Below are 19,863 nucleotides of genomic sequence, written 5' to 3'. Positions count from 1 at the left end.
ACTGGCACGCTGCTGGGGCACAATTCTCACCCTTCTCCGAGAGTTCTCAAACTTTGGGGAAACACAATTGCCCCACCACACAGAGAGTGTAAAGCAGAAGATCTAGAGTGTAAAGCAGAAGGTCTAGAGTGTAAAGCAGAAGGTCTAGGGTGGGGCTCAAGACCTGCATTTTGTCAGGTGTTCCAGGCAATTCCTCCTTGTATGGGCCCTCCCCTGTCCTGGGCTACCCATACAGGAGGGGAGTTTTTATCATAGTGAGTTGTGGGACTGAGTTTCCTGATGCAATCTGGGGAGGCTGGAAAGAAGGAAAGAAGGCATGAAGGGGAATAAGGAACAGAGGGGGTGGAACTGGAAACAATCTATTAATCAATCTCCTCCCCAGCCAGAAACAGTAATTGTTGAGGCTCACACATCCTTCACGTGCTAACAATCTGCAGCTGCAATACAACGCTTTGATTATGAATGTCAAAAAGACAGAGCATGAAATTAACTTCCCCTTAGTCAGTGGGCACAGGGAGATGATACACTAATTCACTGCCCTCGGTATGAAAACTCCCCACGACAACGTCGCATCAAATTAGAGCCCGTGCTACCCTGGTGTCATCTATATCTCTGCCCAATGTGCTCTTTTACTATCAGGCTGAGCCTGTGAAAAAGGGCCCGGCTTGTTCAAGAAAAGCCAAGGTGACAGGTAGGAGGTGCCATCAGGGGCTAAATAGGGATGGGAGAGTGGCCTGAGCCAGGTGGGACAGGGGCAAGAAGGGGATCACCGTGCTCATCAGTAACAAACCCTGCGGGGCACTGAATGTAAAGAAATAACTTCCGTGCTACTGGCCCCGAGAGATGGAAAGCTAAACTGGAGCTCTGGGGACTTTTCCAACACCAAGCTGGCAGTAGAACCAGGCCTGTAGCCCCTGAACTCTCTCTGCTCCAACCTGGCCTGTAGTAACCAAGGTACCCACAAGGGGCGGTGGAAGGGGCAGAAGATGAGAAGGCGGCAAAGGCCTACTGGGGCTGTCTCCCCTGAAAGGCTGAAGGAGCAGGGCCTTGAGGCAGCCCCCTGGCCCAGCCCTCCGACAAACCCTGAACACATCTGTGCGGGTTGTAAAGTGCTCTGTTAGTGCCTCCACCCAGCACACCAACAAGGCACTGTCATTGGCCAAGGTCTACCAGGGAACAAGCCAGGAGTCAAGGGCATGCAGGCCTCCTGAGCAAACAGATGGGGAAAGAGCAGAGGTCCTATTATTCTTTTCATGGCATACTCCCAGGATTGGATCTGACCGTCAGCCTGGGTTCACGTCTTACCCTCCCTCAGAAATGCCCAGGGAATTCCCAGGCAGGGTGCCAGGGACCCTTAGAAGAGGGAAAAATCCTGCCTCCTCCTCCTCCCCTGGGTCCTTACCTCACCACCACCTGGCCACAGATGAGACATCTGGTGCAAAACCAGTGGCTTCCATGGGGACTTGCTTTCTAAGTGCCAAGGAAGGGTCTCGTATGCATGCAAAGTGGCATGTGGTGTGGCCTGTGCAAACAAGGGTGGGCAGCCACATGCCCAGGAGGACAGACACCCCGTAACTCAGGAGGGAATGGTAAAGCAGGCATACCCAGGCTGGGAGGGAAAACATCCATAGCATCTGCATCACAATAGTCTCTGAGTCCTGGTTAGCCTGAGTGAGGGGCGAGCAGGTGTTCTGAGGTAGGTGGCAGGCAGGATTATGTCGGATAAAAAGGGTGCCAAGAGGAACTGTGGCTTGCCCATAGCTGTAGAGAACAGTGGGCAGGGCCTGAAAGTCCAAAGAAGGGCTGTACGAGCTAGGTCTCACTTCACACAAAGGCCGCAGGTGACTCCATCCTGAGCACTCAGGGGAGTAGAGAACAGGGAGCTGGGGTCCTGGGTAGAGACTTGGTCGTGGCAGCTTCCTAGGATGTGGGTGGGGTGGGGCAGGGGCAGGGTGAGTATCCTCTGCAGGCCCTAGATGGGTAGAAAAGGGGTTAGGCATAAGACAGAGTGGCCAGTGACTGTTCAAGGCCAGGTCTTAGGCCTGTCACCTGGCTACTCTGAGGCAGGGACAGCCTTAGCTCAGTTCAGGACTGCCATTCACACCTACTCACACATCTCATCCCAGGCTGGGATTCTGTCCAAGGCCCTCCCTCTCAGGATGGCCAGAAGACTAGAACCACCTGAGTTTCTTTGTGCAAGGGGAGCTTGTCCCCTCACCCACAGCCAACCCCACAGGGGAGTGGGCTAACAGCCCAGAGCAGGGGAAAAAGTTTGGCATGCCCAGACCCCTGCGAAGAAGTCACCAAGCCACTGGGGGAGCCGCTTTTCCTTTTTGCCTATTGAGTCTCCTTATGATCTCCTCCAGTTTACTTCTGTGGCCTTCTAAAATAGCCATTAATTAGAGCCTGGTAATTAACTTTCTGGTTCAAATAATATTTTGCAAAGGAATTCCATTAAAGAGTTGATTTGCATATCCTCAGATGTGGGGCCTGGAAACAGGCAGGGCCACTTGGGGAGACTGGAAGAGATCCCATGGTGCCCCTTAGGCTAGCACCTGGGTTCTGCATGGTACCCAGTTAAGAGAACAGTCAGAGAACTTGGTAAGTTCTTCCCAAGAAAGTGGGCAGCTTGTTCATAAAACTACCCAGCAAAGGTCCACATGCCCAGACAGAAACTGCACATATGTACAAAGGTATGCGTGCCTGGGGACCAAAGAGATCACGCTACACACATGAGCACAGCAGGGCATATGTAAATACTCACGCACACGCTGGTAGACACACACACAAGAAGAAAGCACACAATAATAATAATGGTAACCAACACTTACTGAGCACTTACTCTGAGTCATCTACCTATATTTATCCTACAAAAATAGCTACTTCATATGGCCCAATCCAAAATGATGTCATATTGGTCTGTTCCAAAAGCTGTACGTGTATCAACTCATTTAAAATGCAGACATGTACAAGAACATTTACATACCACATACAGACACCTTCACAAGGACAGGTACATACTGGTAAAAATACAAAAAATGTACACAAATGTACACACACTTGTTCAAAGAAAGGCTTCTCTGGCCTTGGAAACCCCAATCTAAAGCTGATCACATTCTCACCAGCTAATTTCCACCATTCCTAAAAATACTGCCCAGCTCAGATCTCTGGAAGGTACACAAGGGAGCTGCAGATATAAAAGGAGGGCAATAAAAATGAGAAAGCAAAAATAAATTGGCTCTTCTATGTGTACAGGTCATGTTCTGTGGCTTTCCCCTTCCTCTCTGGAGTTGAGGCTCAGAATCACGTGCTCACCAGTGTGGCTCTGGTCAGCCCTGCCCCTAAAGGTGTCCATGAGGCTCAAAGGTAAATGCTGCAGTCAGGAAGGGGTCTGGTTACAAGGCCTGACTACTCCGTAGGTCCCACCGCCATGCCTTTGACAGCATGCCTCAGTTTCTCTGGATCCAACAGCGTCTTCACTGCCTACCTGCCCTGTAGGGCAAAAGAACTCTCAAAGTGCTGTGTAAACACAGAGCCTCCTTAGAACAATTGCCAAATTAAGAATTAAACCTGATTCCCTTGTGGAGAGGAGGGGAGAAGAGAGTACAGGGAGTGCAAAGCCCAGCAAGCAGCCTTTGCAGGTAATTAATGAACTCCCTGTCCTAGCACTTAACATGTAGGGTTTAACAGGCAGGCTCCACCTACCCTGGGCCTCTGGGCACTGAGGAAGTCCAAACAGGGCAAACAAGAGTCCTGCAAAAGGCTTGTGAGAACATTCTGTAGGCAAAGGACAGGAAGAGACAAGTCTCAAAAGAAGCAACACCACTGGCCATTAAACTTGGAAAAGTAATATTCAATAATAAACAAGCAAACAAACACAAATAACAAAAGATAGTGACTGTTTTAATGATCACATCCAATGTTTTAAAGGGTGTGAGGAAAGACGTAGGGGCTCTCAAAAATCACTGGGGAGAATAAATAATTATAGGCTTTTGGTGATGGGCATTTTTATCAAAAACCTCAAATTTCATATTCTTTGACTTAGTAATTCCATTTCTAAAGCTTTAACCTATGGGGAAAAGTCAGAGATATACAGACAAAAATTAATACCCAAAAAGTTAAATCTCCATATTATTTTTAATAAAAAAAAAATTGGACATAGCTAAATGCCTAAATTATTAAAAGTAAGGATGGCTCAAACATACTTACATTGTTCAGACAGAACAATGAAGCCAGGTGTGGTGGTGCACTCCTGTAATTCCAGTGGCTTGGGAGGCTGAGGCAGGAGGATAGCAACTTTAAAGCAAGTCTCAGCAATTTAGCAAGGCCCTAAGCAGTTCAATGAGGCCATGTCTCTAAATACAATACAAAAAAAGGGCTGGGGATATGGCCCAGTGGTTAAGCACCTCTGAGGTTCAATTCTTGGTACCAAAAAAATAAATAAAGATAGAGCAATGAACTTTTTTTTTCTTGGTATTGGGGACTGAACCCAGAAGCACTTCCCACTGAGCTCTTTATACTTTTTGAGACAGGGTCTCACTAAGTGTCCAAGGCTGATCTCAAATTTGGAATCCTCCTGACTAAGCCTCCCTGAAGCAATGAACTTTTCAGATAGACTTTTAAAACAGAGGAGATTCACTTTCCCTGGTATAGATAGAAACCAGGGACACTCTGCCCAACTACCAACGATAACCAACACTGAAAACTTACAACACTTAAGTCTAGACTCTTCCCCATGGAATTTTTTATTCAATAAAATTTTAGAAACATTTTAAAAAGTGTACAAGACACAATGCTAAATGCTAAGGAAACAGCACTGAACAGGACAGATACTTTTGATTAAGTATGTACTGAATGTATTAATATTAATGTCTCCAATGACATTGTCTCATCATTTCCATTTTGTGGATGTATAAACTGAGGTTCAGAAAGCCTAAGTGACTGTCCCCAGGAATATCTGGCTTCATATCCAAAGATTACATATTCCCATTACTCTTGGTGTGGCCTGAACCACACTAGCATCTCACCATCTCCACACTTCACAAACCAGCCCCAAGGAAAGGTGGAGAAGGACCAGACCCTCCCTCTCTATAGTAGGGGATGAAATGGGAACACACCCAGACCTGGATGCCTAGCCCCTTCTGCACCTACTATTCACTACCAAGCAAGAGAACAGCTTCTACCTTCCTTTTCCCCCTTTCCTTACCAAGCTTCCTCTCTCACCTTCCTCCAGGGACTGCCTCACCCCAAGGGACAGAATACTGAGAGCCATTAAGGGTCCCTAGAATCCCCTACCCCCAACTTCCAAGAATTCTCCCTTCCTAGTCCTCCATCACCTGGAACTTTTGGATGTGGAAACTCCAACAGCCCACACGTTCCCTGGAAGAGGCAACACATCTCTGCAGAACCAGCCCTGCTCACCTGCACCTGGTAGCATTTATGAGAGAAGTTTTGCACCAGGCCAACTGGCAAGAAAGGGAATAGGGGTACTGCCACTCCAGAGACCACTGGAGAGCTAGAGGGGACATAATCAGCACAGTATCAGGAGAAAAAAAGGGATGAGGAAAGCATAATAATGCCAGGGGACCCCCCCCCAACTCCCACCCCACAGCTCCTCAGGAACATTAATAAATGAATGAGTGACTTGGAAATCATCATCTGGGAAGGCAGAGCCACCACATCCTGTATCACTTTTACCAACATTAAAACAGCCCTGTAAATGAACCACAACATTTCCAGCTTGCAAAATGAAAGAAAATGCTTTTGCCAGCACACCTTTCACCTGGAAAGTGCTCTGAGCAGCATTCATTTCTGCTATCCATGAGAGAAATGATTACCTGTCCTTGGTGCTTATTGCCAAAGCCTCTAAAGGAGAAATGAGTGTCTGAGGAGCCCAGGAGACCAGCTGGGAACCTCCCCCAAAGCCATATTCAGGAGAGTAAGTACAAATGCTCAAACTTGTCCTATAGCTCTTGAGCCCACCAAGCCCCAGCTGGCCTGACTCCAATCTCACAACCAGAGAGCAGCATTTCACACCTTAGGTAGATTCCTCTCCCAGGGAGTCAAAAGATCCAAGCACAGAACCAACTAGTTCCCAGCCTCTGGATCAGAGAATTCAGTGCACAAGAAGAACCTCCCTACCACAGCAGTTTGTGGAGCATGTAGGCAGCATGCAACAAAGCCTCTTCAACAACCACACAGACCACAGATTCACCCCAAGGTGAACTCAAGTGGCCACCCCACATGGCACTGGGTTGTTCACCTTCATGGGAGGCCCATGGGGAACAAGGCTCACACGTGCCACCCTAGAAGCCCACAGCCTTCTTCCCATCCCTGTCCCCATTCACTCACTGAGGCTGGTGTCTCTCTGCACTTACCCCAGCCCCCAGGGAGAGGCATGGTAGCCAGTGGAGGTCCCATGGAGACAGGATTTAACTCCTCCTTGCTGCTAAGTCAAGCCAAAGGCAGTCCATTCCCTCCCCCAGCCTTCACTAACACAACTACCCACTAGAGAGGAGGAGCAGATACCTCTCCACTAACCCTGGTTTGACCATGAATTGGGGAGGAGGGGTCAACTCCAAATAGGACAACTCCAGGGACTGACCCAGAGAAATATCTGCCCACCCACCACCACAGCAGCAGCAGGTAAATCTATTCCTAAGCAAAGCAACAAATCAGGAGCCCTGGGTCCTGGTAAAGCTGATTTCAGCTCCGAGGCTGGGTAGAAGGATTTCAAATCCAGACTCTTTGCCTGTTCATGGGAAATCTAGACTCCCTTTCTGTGCCAGAGAAGCCACCAAACCAGATTTTGTTTACAGAAAATTAATAAGACAATTCCACACCACTGCCAGTGACATTCGGCTCCCACAACTACCATTTACCACCAATTCCAGAAACGGGCTTGTAGTTTCACTCCCAACCCCCACACCGCACCCCCTTAACATGTAGCAAGGCTAACCCTAAGGCCAGGCTGGGCGGGACCTGCACGAGGTCATCTTAGCCATGCCCTGACCTCCCGGACAGGGTTGCCAACCAAGAGCTTGCCAGTTAGGTTTCTTAGCTGGCTCCCCGCTGGAGGGAGGTAAACACGACATGCATGCCGCCTGCTCCCAGGAGGGCAGACACTCAGAGGCCGGTCGCCTGCTGTCTATTCTGCTCCCCGACAACCACCACATGCACACAAAACGGTACGTACACAAGCCCCCGCATGCGGGTGCAGAGGGTCCTGACCCCTGCCAAGGAAAGCGCAGAGAAGGGCATGTTCCTGGGGAAGAGAGCTGGAGGTGGGGGCCAGGCGGAGGGAGGAAAGCAGCAAACCGGGTGGCCTGCCGCCCAGACAATAACAAAGATGGGAAGGCGAGATTTTCAAAGACGCAGTGGCTGCACCCAGCACTGAGCTCTGGCCTGGCTGCATCTTCCTGCCAGGGCACGCCTGGTCCCCTGGGGCACGATGGCCATCAGAGAAAGGCTGAGGGTCCTGCCTAGGGTTGGGCTTGGCAGCCGGGGCAGGAAGCCAGCTGCAAGCAGTGGCGGGGATGCACTGGAAAGAGCAGCTTTGAGCTGATGGAAATTAAAGGTCTAGCAATTCTACTGGGATGCGGAGGGGTACTCTCTGGTAAGACGCTAGGGTCAGTTAAAGAGACACTCAACCTCGGGCAGGAGTTAGGCTATAACTTGTACTCTTTTGCCGGCTGGAACCAAGGAGGAGGAGAGAGACATTTTCATTCTACCTGTGCTTCCCCTACAGGGAGTGCCAACTCGCCAATCGTACACACGGCCACAGCCCAGTGAAGGCAGCTGCCAGTGGCCTGAGCTGTGGGGGCTGAATGCTGAAAAGGCTCCTTGGTGCACCCCACTCTTTCACCTCCACAGGCTGGGCAGGGACACGTTCTAACTGGCACGGGAATCCATCGCCCTGCCTGAGCAGAGTAAAAAGGTGCCTGTGGCTGGCACCAGTCAGGGAGGAGGACCCAGTCCCCAAGAGGCTGTGCCCGCCCAGTGCCCCCACAAGCGTGGCCAGGATGGCTTGCCCTTGCGCGCTGTAGCCTGCTCCACCGCCGGTGACTCCCCAGCAGGCTGAACCACCTTCTTCCTCTCCTCCTGTGCCCCACAAGCCGCCTCCCTCTGGAATTTCCACACCTGCTCCTGGCTTGCCAGGAACAGGAGACACCCCTGGGAGTGGAGAGGTGAGGAAGGGAAGGAGCTGCCCAGGCTGGAAAGGCCCTTCTTCCCGGCTGTGCCCCTGAACTCAGGGCCTGGGCACTGCCCGCCCCAGCCCCCAGCGGAGCACGTGCCCTACTTAGAGCAGATGTGCCCCCTAAGCGGCCCAGCCCCCTGCTCCTCCCCTCCAGATGTTCACCCTTTTCCTCACCACGGCGCGTCCGGGTCTCAGCAAAACCCAGACGAAAAATGTCTTTTGTATCGGACACCCGGGGGCTCCCGAGGCCAGGGGACGGGTCCTAGGGGTGGAGGCGCCACTTCCGTCCCCAGCTCCAGGCACTGCACGGCCCGGGAAACAATGCCCACCTCGGCCAGGCGAGACCGGACTTCTCGGCTAGCGCACTTCCCGCCGGCCTCGCCCCGGGCCTCGGACACCCTCCTCACCTCACCCTGGGGGGAAAAGGAAGGGTCCTCGCCTCGGGCCCCGGGTCCCGGGCGGCCCCCTCAAGTTCCCGAGGGCGGCGTGGGGTCCCCTCCCCCAGGTAGCGCGCCCCAGCCGGGGCTCTGGCTTTGTCCCCGCGCCCTCGGGGCGCATCCCGGGCGGCGGCGCGGGGAGGCCGGGCCGGGCGGCGGCGGGCTCACCTCTCATTGTCCGCGGCGGAGGCGGCGGCGGCGGCGGCTGCGCTCCGGAACCCCGGCAGGATGTGGCGGAAGCTGTGGTTGCGGTCCAGCTTGGGCTGGCTCTTGGTGCGCTTGATGGAGCCCTTGAGGCGGCGGCTGAGGAAGCCCTGCGCGCGGGGCGACAAGAGGGGGAAGGGGAGGCGGGGTTAGCGCGGCGGCGGCGGGCCGGGACCCGCGCGGGACCCGCACCCTCGCTGGGCGGCCGCGCGGCCGAGGGCGGGCCGGGCTCGCGCTCGGCCCCAGCAGCTCGCGGCCAGCGCCGCCGCCCGCCCGCCGACCGAGCGCCGACGGCCCGGCCCGCGCAGCGCGGCCCAGCCCACCCCGCGCCGCCCGCCCGCCAGCCCAGCCCGCCAGCCCAACCCGCCACGTCGCCCCCGCCCCCTAAGCCGCTGTTGCCATGGCGACGCCGAGCCGAGCCAAGCCGACCGCGGCCGAGGCCGCCCGAGCCCCCGGGCGCCGGGGGAAGAGGGGCGGGGCCGAGGGGCGGGGCCGCGGAGGGGCGGGGACCCCTGGGGGCCTGGACTGACTGCTGCCTCACACCTTCGCGGGGCCTTACAGCCTGTCGCCGGGAAACCAGGTCACACCTCTACCCACCTGGAGCAGTACACGCCCCCCGCCCCGTCGAGGATTGATAAAGCGCTTTCTCCACCTGTGGGGCCAGGGTGTCAGCCCGCCGTTGCACAGATGCGGGAAACCAAGGTTCAGAGAGCAGGCGCATGGTCCGCTGAGGGTCTGGCAGACTGCCGCCTAGTAACACTGGCCATCTAGACCCCTAACCCTAGTGGCAGTCGCTGACTGTCCAAGTGAAGTCTGAAACTACTGTACCCCAGCAGGGACAACCACCTTGGGGACAGGATCCCTAGCGCCCAACTTAGAGCCGGGTACAAGGGACTGAAGGGTTTGTGAGGTATCCCTATTGGGTTTTTCAAGATTGGAGACACCCCATTGGGACCATTCTTCCATTATCAGTCTGCACTGGAACTCAGCTTGAAGCTCCACCATTCCAAGGGCTTCTGGACTAACTGGAGACCTACAGAGAAGACATGGGTTACACCAATGCTCCCTTTACGGGTGATGGGTAGATATGGGGACTCTAGAGGCTACAGCCTGGGTCCTGCTGGGCTTGGAACCTGCAGGCAGCTCAAGGCAGGAAAACTGGGGGAGGAAAGAGGAGTTTTCTGGGAGGAGTTCTGGCACACACTGCCCCTGCCTCAATTCCAAGTGGTCATACAGCACAAGTGAATGGAATAGTAACTTATTTTAAAGTTAATGTTGCACACAATCTGAAAACCACATTTCATCCACCATGCCATAAATGGTTGACTTGGCAGCCCTCTCCAGGTTCAAGAGGTGGGGTGAACATTTGCTGTAGAGCTGGATTTGTCCAGTTCTATGGCCAGAAAATTGTAAACACAACAAGGTCAAATCTTAGCTGTGTGAATTTTATCCTATCAGCCACACATACAACAACAGAAAAACATCAACTGCATATGAAGCAGCCTTGTTCAGAGAGGTAAAGTGACTTGCTCAATGACACCCAGCTTCCGCAGCTGCCTAATGCCAGAGTTTTTCCCATAAAACAGCCCTCTTTTGCCCTCCTTCTTCAAGCTTTCCCTTTTCCTATCTTTCTCTCCTTACTTATTCCTCCTCAACCTCTCACATCCACAGGAGACCTATCCCTGGGGTCACCTGTCAGCATTCTGAACATCCTCCAACGTCTATTTTCCATGTCACCTCACCCAAAGGCCTTTCTGGATAGTGAAGTCCAGAAGCATCTGACCTCTGCAGCCCAGCATTACCTGTCAAGGTATTCAAATTAGCTGCAGCTCAGCAAAAATCTCTTGGTATTAGAGGTGGCAGAAGGAATCCTCCTTCCGAGGGGTGACCCACAAGCAAGGCACTGCAGACGAGGCGCACCAGACTCCAGAGGACAGCACACAGGCAGGGAGCTGCACCTCTGTGTAAACTCCGGGCTCTCCCTGCCTCAGCCTCACCTGGATCACCTGCATGAACTGTCACAGGTGTTGTGTCAAGCAAGCTCCCCCAAAGGCCTTGTACCTTTTCCTTGGATTTTTATTTTCTACCCTGATGAAAATGTCAGTTTTTACACTCTTGTGGCACCAAGAACCACAAGGCATGTTTCACGATTTATGGAGCTCATTCTGCAGCGATATTGACAGCTTGATCCTATTTCTGAGTTTTAAAAAATGAAGTCCTCTCCTCTCTGGGAGGGTGGGTGAGATGTGTCCCACTCCTCCTCCTATTAGACACTTAATGCTTCTCTGACAGCAGCCTCCTCTTTAAAACCTACTCTAGATGGCATTTCCCCCGACCAGAACTAGCAATGACCTTGGGACTTAATACTCTCTACAACATTCACTCAGTCACCTTATTGAGAGTCTGGTGTGCATTAGACACAGTGACCCTGACAGTCAAGAACACAATGGATTAAGCAGTGTGTACATTTTCACTATGCCCAGGAGCTCAGATCATAGGGAGAGAGATTCCTCAGGAGAACAGGGAGGGTTCCCACTGACCCCACCACCACACCCCATATCTACCCTAAAGACCTTGTTTCCACAGGAGACCCAGCTCAAGTTCCTGCATATGACAAACATTCATCATCATGGAAGGGGACTCAGTTCCAAAAGACTGCATTAGTGAGGGTGTCTGAAGCCCAGAGATGGGGAGAGATTTTCCCAAGGTCACACAGCATGGTTAATCAAAGACCCCAGACTCTGGTCCCCCGCTCTGCCCAATCTCACAGCTTGCTTACTCTCCTTCACAAGGATAGCAGGCCCAGCAAGGGCTTAGGGGAGTCCTCACTCAGCTCTGGATGAAGGGAAACAAGGCTTTTCTCCTGTCCCTTCAAAGGCAGCAGCTACAGGCCTGAACTCCAGAGGAGAGACTGACTGATCTTCAAGTCAGAAAGTCTTATTCTAGATCCAAGTCAAGGGACTGGGGTGTGGCTCAGTGGTAAAGTACTTGCCTACAATGCAAGAGGCCCTGGGTTCTATCCCCACCACTGCAAAATAAATAAATAAGTAAATAAAATAAAATAAAAACCAAGTCAACTTTTTAACTAGTGGAAGTTGGCAAATCATGCAACCCTCCTGCAGTAAAACAGGGTTCCTGCTGTCTACTTTGTGGGCTGTGCTGGAGGCTGCTGATGGTCCAGTCAGTGGCTGAGAAAAGCAGGCACGCAAGGCTGCAACCCAGGGGCACAGACAAGTCTCCTTGCCTCTGTGAAACGGGGAGCAGGTTACAGTGAGGATTAAGGAGGCTGATGAAGCTCTAGGCTCAGCGTGTAGCACACAGTAAGTGTGCTCTCAGCAAAAGCCAAATGTTATTCTCACAGCAAATTCCCACACGAATGCACAGGCTTGTTAAACTCATTGCTATAACATATGCTGTGTCCAGCTCATCCACGAGGGTGAGACACGGTTTCTACCATCACTCCCTAGCCCACCCCCACAGACTCTGATCCCCTTAACCACAACCATCAGGGGCTGACTTTATCCTCACCTCTCCAGAAGACTGCCCCCCAACACAGTGGCCAGCCTTGCTGACCAACCCAATTCTCCCATAGCATCCAGTTCAAACCTTAATCCAGACAACCTGTATGGGGGCCAGTCACTGGACCTCTCTGATCCTCAGTATCTCATGTATAAAACAGGCTAATGAAGATGCCTACTTTTGGGGATGGTAGGAAGCATTAAATAAGGTCAGATATCACCAGGAAAACGGTAAAGATTAAGCAAGTACAGAGTCGCTAGCTTTATTATCACTATTACTGATGTTGGTTCCAGACAACCACCTCTTTGTGTCCCAAGGGGCACATGACCACCATGGGCAGGAGTCTGTCCAGTCTCTCCCAGAAGCCTGAAGGCCACCTGGCAGTGGGGACAGAGACATGAATGAACATGCTTGCAAAATGAGTGACATCCAGTTTGGAAGTTCTGAACTCTTTGAACAAGCACATTCTTCTAAAGCAACCTCAGAGACTCCCCGGGTGCACGGTGCACGGGGCGGGCAAGGTGTTCAGGCGAGGCCCGGGCTTTCATCCCAGGAAGCAGGGACTGATGTCCAAAGCGCAGCAAGCAGCCTCCACAGCCCACGGGGACCATGTGGCTCTGTCCCCAGATGGGGCACTCTGCCTCCATGAGCACAGTCCGGGGCCTGTGTGCTTGTCAGGCAGCTGAGCTGCGTTCAGCTAAGGCCCCAGGGCTTTCGTACAAGTTGCGCCCTCAGCCTGTTCCCTGATGACTGGGTGTGAACAGCTGTGTGGCCCCTGAGGATGGACACGGCCCCTCCCAGCTGGCTCACAAGTCCCCTGGGATTCCTCCATATCACTGACCAAAGCACAGGGCAGACTCACATGAGAACAAGGCCTGACTGAGGACCACTGGTGCCCAAGCAGCTCCCCACGCCATGACCCACCATCCTGATGTCTGGCTCCTACCTGCTCCTTCTTCAGAGCCTCTCCAGGCCTCCTCATGATTGCAGATGCCTGGTTTCTTCATTCGACCATTTCAATCAATTCCAAGTGATGATGATAATGATAAATGACCAGTTATCGAGCTCCCATTCTACCAAGTGGCTGTGTCCATAGTAACTCACTGCAGACCTCCCACCCCAGGAGGGAAGGCCTGCCCTGGAGGCCAGGGCCTCTAATAAGAGGAGCCCTTACAAGGATGCAGGCTGCAGAGTTTAGAATATTTTGGGGTTTTAGGACAGGAAACGGGGGCTTGGGGAAGCAAAGACACTGGGTGGAAGAGGCCAAGCTGTCACATGGTAGAGCTGCAACTATAACCAGGAGAGTTCTGGTCCCTGGGTGGACAGGGGAGAGATCCCTCCACACCACACAACAGCTCAGATCATCCCCACCTCCGTGCTCAGACCCAGGTAGAAGCTGAGGTACAGGGGCCCACAGGTGAGGACCTGGAGGCTCAGGGCGGGGAAGCCTTGCCCAGTCCTGTCCTCATGTGCACCTGGCCCTCAGCCCAGGCAGCAGCAGCTTGGAACCCATGGGCTTGCATTCCAGCACCACCACCCACACGCCGGGGAGCCCCGCGTCAAGTCGCCCATCCTGCACCACTGTTTCTCCCTCTACGCGGAGCGCTGAGCATGTGCCTGGCACACAGCAGATATGCAAACAAGGCAACTTCCACTTCCGACCCCAGCACCTCCTTGGTCCTGCATCTTCTACCAGAGTCTGCCTTCATCACCTTCTCCCCTTCCAGCAAACTGACCCTGAGGCACTGCAGACGGGCAGTGGGCCTGACATAACTTTTTCTCCCAGGGGCCCCTCAGCTTCCCACACTGGGACCCCAAGACAATGCTCAGCATGGAGGCAGAACCCCACAGCCCTCCTTCAGCAGAGGCCCGGCGCCTCCATGGCCGTGTCTAAGATCCATACCCAAACAGAGAGCCTTCAGGAGGGAGGCTGTTTTGACAGACATCTCTCTTAATATCTTTCTGGGGCTTTATCCAAATGCCAAGAACACATCCAAATCAACAGGAAAGGCAGAGGAAGCTCCCATCCACATACTGCCACCTCTCAGCTCCCGGAAAGGAGATGGGCTGGGTACACAGACTGGCAGGTAGACCTGAAACCTCAGCAGGCTGTAGGGACACCAAAAAGGGGCTGGAGCAGTGGGGGTCCTGCCTCCTGAATCACAGACTGAGAGCCAGAAGGGCCCACAGAGATAGGCCAGTACCACGTGGTACAAATGTACTTGTTCTCTCATGAAGCCCAGAGAACAAGACTTGCCCAGAGCAAGCAAGCAGGGCAGTGGCAGGAGAGCAGAACCAGGTCCCCTTGCTCCTCAAAACCCCAGCCACCCACGTTTTGAGAATCCACAAGGCTAGCTGGGTGGGATAATGCACACCTAGAGTACCAGTTACTCAGGAGGCCGGGGCAAGGAGGATCATAAAGTGGAGGCCCACCTGGGAATCCCTGTCTCCAAATAAATTTTATAAAAAGCGGGTCTGGGGATGCAGCTCAGAAGTAAAACTCTCCTGGTTTCAACCTGGTACCAAAAGAAAAGCAGGGGAAATCTCCCAGATTCCCCACTTTGCAGGCCTCAGTCTTTCCACCTGTAGCAAAGGGGCTGAGTTGGGTGATCACCAAGATCTTTCCAGTACTGATATTTGAGGCTCTATAAAGTTAGAGCAGCTGCTAGAGCCAGGCTGCCTTGCTTTCCCAGGCTTGGCACTAACAGTACATCAAGGAATCCTCTGGCTTTGCCCATGTCCTTCAGATGGACCATTGCTACTGCCCTCCTTCCCAGGACCTGGGCCCCTGCTCTTAGCAGGCTCTCACACTCCCCTGGCCTCCTCCCCTGAGAGGTATGTGCCATCAGAGGATCCCGACTGGGGGATGACTCACTGAGGACAGAATATCAGACACTGTGACAGGTGAAGGAGGAGAGGCATTTAAGGCTGGATTAAGTTGGTGCCTTTCCGAGGGCCACCCGCTCACAGGCCACCCCACGCCCTCAGAACCCTGCCCAATCCCAGGCCGGCGCTCATTAAACACACACACCTCACCCAGAAAGGCAGCCAGGCTACTGGGGTCAAACAAAGAGAACCAGTTAATGGGCCATGAGGGCCCAAGAAGGAGCTGGGACACTCAAGGGCCACTCTTGTCCTGAAATTCTGCCCAGAAAACCATACCTAAACACCTTCGCGTGGAGGAATACACAGGGCCAGAGACATGCAAGTTCAAGGACAGGCAAGCACACAAACACAACGTGTGCACTTGCCTGCGGAGCAAGGTACATGCAAGCACATGAGTCTCCCCAGCACTGCCATGCCCACAGACACAGAGACACGTGCACGTGGGTCAGCACACATGCAAACACACGTTAACAAGTACACTGAAGCAAACCCACACATACGTGCTGATTCTCAGCCGCCAGCACACACCATGAATGACGCGGACACCACAGCAGGAAGGGAAGGTGGCCCAGAGGCTCAAAGTGCTAGGAGCCCAGAGTCCTCAGGGTCCTGTGGCCTGGAGGAGCTGGAAACCCCTGCCCCAAACACGTCTCCTCTTGTCCATCAACACATCTGAAGTCACACCCTGGGCACACCTGTGAGGTCCAGGGCACCTCAATCTCTAGGAATCCCCCGGTAAAATGCAAAAGCCACCAACTGCCTCGTGAAAGAGGCGGGAGAGCAGAGGGCTCCACTGCTCTGTGGCTCGGGGCCTGAGGCCAGTGGCAGGGTCCACGGCTCTTTCCTCTTCTGTAAAATGGAGACAAGAAGCAGTCCCAGCGATCTGCAGTGATGTGATGAGATGACACGTATAAGAGACCTCGGTCACTTCCTGGCACATGATCCACTGTGCCTGCTGTCACGGTCACTTTGTTGTCACAGACTTCATTTTCCCTGTGACCTCCAGACACCAGCCCTGCCATGAGCCAGAGGGCCCCTTGCACCATGAACCCAGCTTGCCCTCAGGTCCCTCCCCACTGGCTTGGTCTCCCTCATGCCCTTGGACTAGGCCAGGTCTGTGGCGGGATCATGGCTTTGTGGTTATCCACGAATTCGATTGACGTCTCCCACCCACACTGGGCTGCGGAGCCCCAGAGAAGGGCCACGGCCGCCTGGCAGGTATTACCTAAATATCTCCTGAATGAACTGAGGCACGTTTCTGACAAAAGGAAAAAGAGAATGTGCTCAGAGAGGCCTCTTAAAGGGTTCCACGAAGGAGCAATCTGGGGGGGCTTGAGGAGGAGGTGGCTTTTGAGGGTATTTTTAAAACAGTGATGGTAAGACAGCAGGGGCACTTGCTGAGAGTAGCAGGAGCAGGACAGCCACGTGAGGGAACCCCAGCTGACTCACAGCTCAGGCCCAGGCATCTGGGAGGGCAGCACTGGGTCTGGCTGCCGGGGAGGCCCCCCGGAGTTATCATAGGGCCTCCAAATTACACGCCATCTCTCAAGCTGGACCTATAACCTCTTTACCCATGGCAGGGGACACCAAGGCAAGGGAGCCCTGGAGGAACCTGGGAGTCGGGAGGGAGGAGAGCGGGACCCAGTCACGCAGAGGGGCAGAGGGTGGCAGGGGGAGAGGAGGACATCAGCAAACCCTCCTGGTGTGATGCCAGGGCTTCAGTGTACACAGACCAGACGCGCACTCCTGAGCTCTCAGCCAGCGATATGACAACCCAGAGCAGCCAGGGTGTGACTCACTGTTCCATAAACCCCCCACCGACCGGCACTTGCCTCCGTGCAACAAGCCCATCCCAGAGGTTTGGAGGGCCACAGACACCTCATCAGCTCTGCAAGTCCTGGGCCAGCCCTGGTCTGGAGGGCAGTTGGTGGCAGGGAAGCCCCCTGAAGCAGGGGCTCTCCTTGCTTTCTCTCTCTGCAAGGTCCCAGGCCCTGTTGTTAGGATCCCATACCCTGAGTGAGCAGAGCTGCTAAAAGCCCTCTTCGCTAGGGACACCAAACGCACCGTCAGGGGAGGACTTCACAGGCCACTCTCCTCCCAGGGGCCCTACCATCTTCAGGCCAGCTCCCGGGGAGCCCAGGCCTCCAAAGGCTCTGAGGAACTCGGGGCCGTGTCGAGGGCGATGTCCAGGCGGGGGGGTCTTGCTGGGGCTCCGAGGTGGAGTGGTGACTCCCGACCTCTCTTCCCTGCTCTGCCGACTCACTCCACTTAACCCATTAACTTCCTCCAGCCCCTCCAGGGCTCACCGGGGTGAGGCCTCACCCCAGTGCCAAGGGCTCAGATTAATCAGAAACAGCCTCTGCCCTCCAGAAGGTCACCATGGGCTGGGCTGATGGGAGAGGGACACATGGTTGTGGATCTAAGTGACAGAGTCCTTGAGAGAGAGGATGTGCGGGCAGGTGTTCTGGAGACTGGGGGGGGGGGGGGGGGGGGGGAGGCTCCTGTCCAGGTGAGGGTATCACAGGGGAGGAAGGGAGCCCAGGATGCCAAAGAGGAAACTGCGGCAGAAGGACCAGCACAGAGCCTGGGACGGACTGTGCAGCTGGGTTCCCCACCCTACCAGGGGCCTCTAAGGCACTGGGCAGAACAGTGACAAACACGGCTCAGTCTAGAGGTTCCTTAAGCAATTCCACAGGAAAAGTTACTCATCCCAACGTGGAGACTTGTGTCAAAGCAGCTGTCACCACTGCCACCTCCACAGAGGGCCTCCTGGCTTTGGAAACAATTCCCACCCGAGAGCTCAGATATAATTATGTCTGCAGTCCCACCCAAATGCCGCCTGATTGCTTTATCTTCCTAGCCTGAGAAGGGACGGGAGGCATCTGTGCCCTGCCCACCAAAACTCATGCTCCTGGTTCAGGCAGCGGGGAGGGGAATGGGGGGTACTGCAGAGCCACAGGGAGGGGAAAGGAGGGGAGCAGTTCTCTCCACCCCAGGGTGTCTGCCTGCCAGATGCCTTCTGACCCGTGGGGCCAGGCCTGTGGGATGCAGGACAGGACACGGTAAGAGAGGGAGAAGGGAGGCCAGGGTTCAAATGCCAGCTCTGTCTGCTATTGGCTGTATGACCTGGGAACACACACCTCCCCTCTCTGGGTTTCAGTGTCCTCATCTATAAGGAGGACGGGATGACAATACTGGTTAGCAAGGATTGGGCTGGGGGCAGCATGCCTGTCTCCCTGAGGACTTTCACATCCAGCCCTGGAGCTGATTCTTCCCTCTCCACCTCCCTCCATTCTGCCACCTTTGGGATGCCTGTGAGCTGCCTTGGGTCTAAGGATGAAGTGAGACAATACCTAGGGGTGCCCAGCCCAGTGCCCGACCCCGGCCCTGTGCAAAACAGGCTTCATGATCCCCACTGTGAAGACAGCAAAGAGAAGTAGAGATGGATTCCAGACGGGCCAGCAGTCCCAGGCTCTGACCACCACCCCACCTCTCCCAGAATGCCCACCTGGCTCCCTCCCACAGCAGCAGTGAGGCTGGAACAAGCTTCCTGTCCACTGTCAAAGGGTGACAGTGACTGTCCACTGGTGACCGTAGTGCAGCTCTCTGGCCACCTCCCCCTGTGCCCTTCCTAACAGGAGGCTGTCTTCATCTCAGCTCTTGTCCCCTCCAATGTCCCTGACCAGGGTCTCCTTTCAACACTCCAGCTCTCTGGTCAACCCAGGCTCGGCCGGCTCAGCCACCCTGCCAGGCCTGGCAGTGGCCAACAGATGGGGGGCTCCCTGACTGAAGCTGATCCCACCACCTAGCAGGCGGCTCTGTGGCTCTCCAGCTCCCTGTGCCGGCCACCTTCAACTCTCCCAGGCAGTAGCCACCCAGGTGTCCACTCGCTGCCCTCTGCTGCCCCCAGCTGGCAGGAAAACACCCTGCACAGTCACCGCCAGTTCTGTCCATGGAGACTGGCCCTCTGAGCACTGTCTCCGGTCTCTGATCAGTGAGCCCCTCACTCCCCACCTCCTCCACCTCCTGGAGCCACAGCTGAGCCCAGAAGCTCTGCTGGGGGCCATGTCGCTGTGGGGCAGCCAGTGAGGATGGGGGGTTACCTGGAGCTCTGGGTGCAGCACAGGGCAGGGGTGTGTCCCCCGTGCAAGAAAGGGGAAGGGGTGAACACTGGCTGAGCGGCCCCTGTGCCAGGTATTGAGCTCTCCTGGCTCCTGTGCCCGTTTCCAGAGGGGGAAAGAGAGGCCCAGAGTTGGGGCAACTGGCCTGAGTCACGGGGGATGGTGACTCATCAGCAGATTCAAATCCTGCTGGGAGGAGCCGGGGCCCAGTACACAAGTGAAGAGAGGAAGGCAGCCCCCCAACGGCCTCCCTCCCCACACTGAACCTGGCGTTCCCCATTAGTGGGGAACGCAGCTGATCAGCCTTCTGGGGGCACCTTGATGGAACCAGATGATCTGACCCTGAAGTAGAGGGCTGGGAAATGGAGCGGTCAAGGAAGGCCGAGGCGGTGCCTCTGGGAGACCCCAGGGCAGGGCCAGGAGGGTGCAGAGGTTGCCCTGTCCCTCCCCTTTCCATACTCCCTGGGCCAAGCTGGCACTTCCCAGGATGAGGAGAGAG

The 19,863-nt window shown here is 54.5% G+C and overlaps 1 protein-coding gene and 1 long non-coding RNA gene across 11 annotated transcripts in view; both read right to left on the bottom strand.

The window, feature by feature from the left end:
• The window catches only part of DAB2IP (DAB2 interacting protein), a gene marked incomplete at its 5' end in the record, with an annotated part of 238,162 nt that overhangs the window by 126,586 nt on the left and 91,713 nt on the right, over nucleotides 1–19,863 (bottom strand). For 9 of the 10 annotated variants that reach the window (XM_079113734.1, XM_079113732.1, XM_079113739.1 and 6 more), the window contains one exon: nucleotides 8,803–8,948. The exons of the other annotated variant lie outside the window; for it this stretch is intronic. In XM_079113734.1, coding sequence (XP_078969860.1) covers nucleotides 8,803–8,948 — 146 coding nt within the window. The remainder of the gene's footprint in view (nucleotides 1–8,802; nucleotides 8,949–19,863) is intronic. 10 annotated transcript variants of the gene reach the window in all.
• On the bottom strand, nucleotides 10,030–17,957 carry LOC306645776. Its single transcript, XR_013759721.1, has 2 exons — nucleotides 17,507–17,957; nucleotides 10,030–17,396 (listed from the first exon to the last, which is right to left on the bottom strand). It is a non-coding gene; the product is annotated as an uncharacterized lncRNA (long non-coding RNA).

This window comes from Sciurus vulgaris (genome assembly GCF_902686455.1).
Source record: "Sciurus vulgaris genome assembly, chromosome: 15".
Lineage (NCBI taxonomy): Eukaryota > Metazoa > Chordata > Mammalia > Rodentia > Sciuridae > Sciurus > Sciurus vulgaris.
This window is presented reverse-complemented; position numbering and strand designations above follow the sequence as displayed.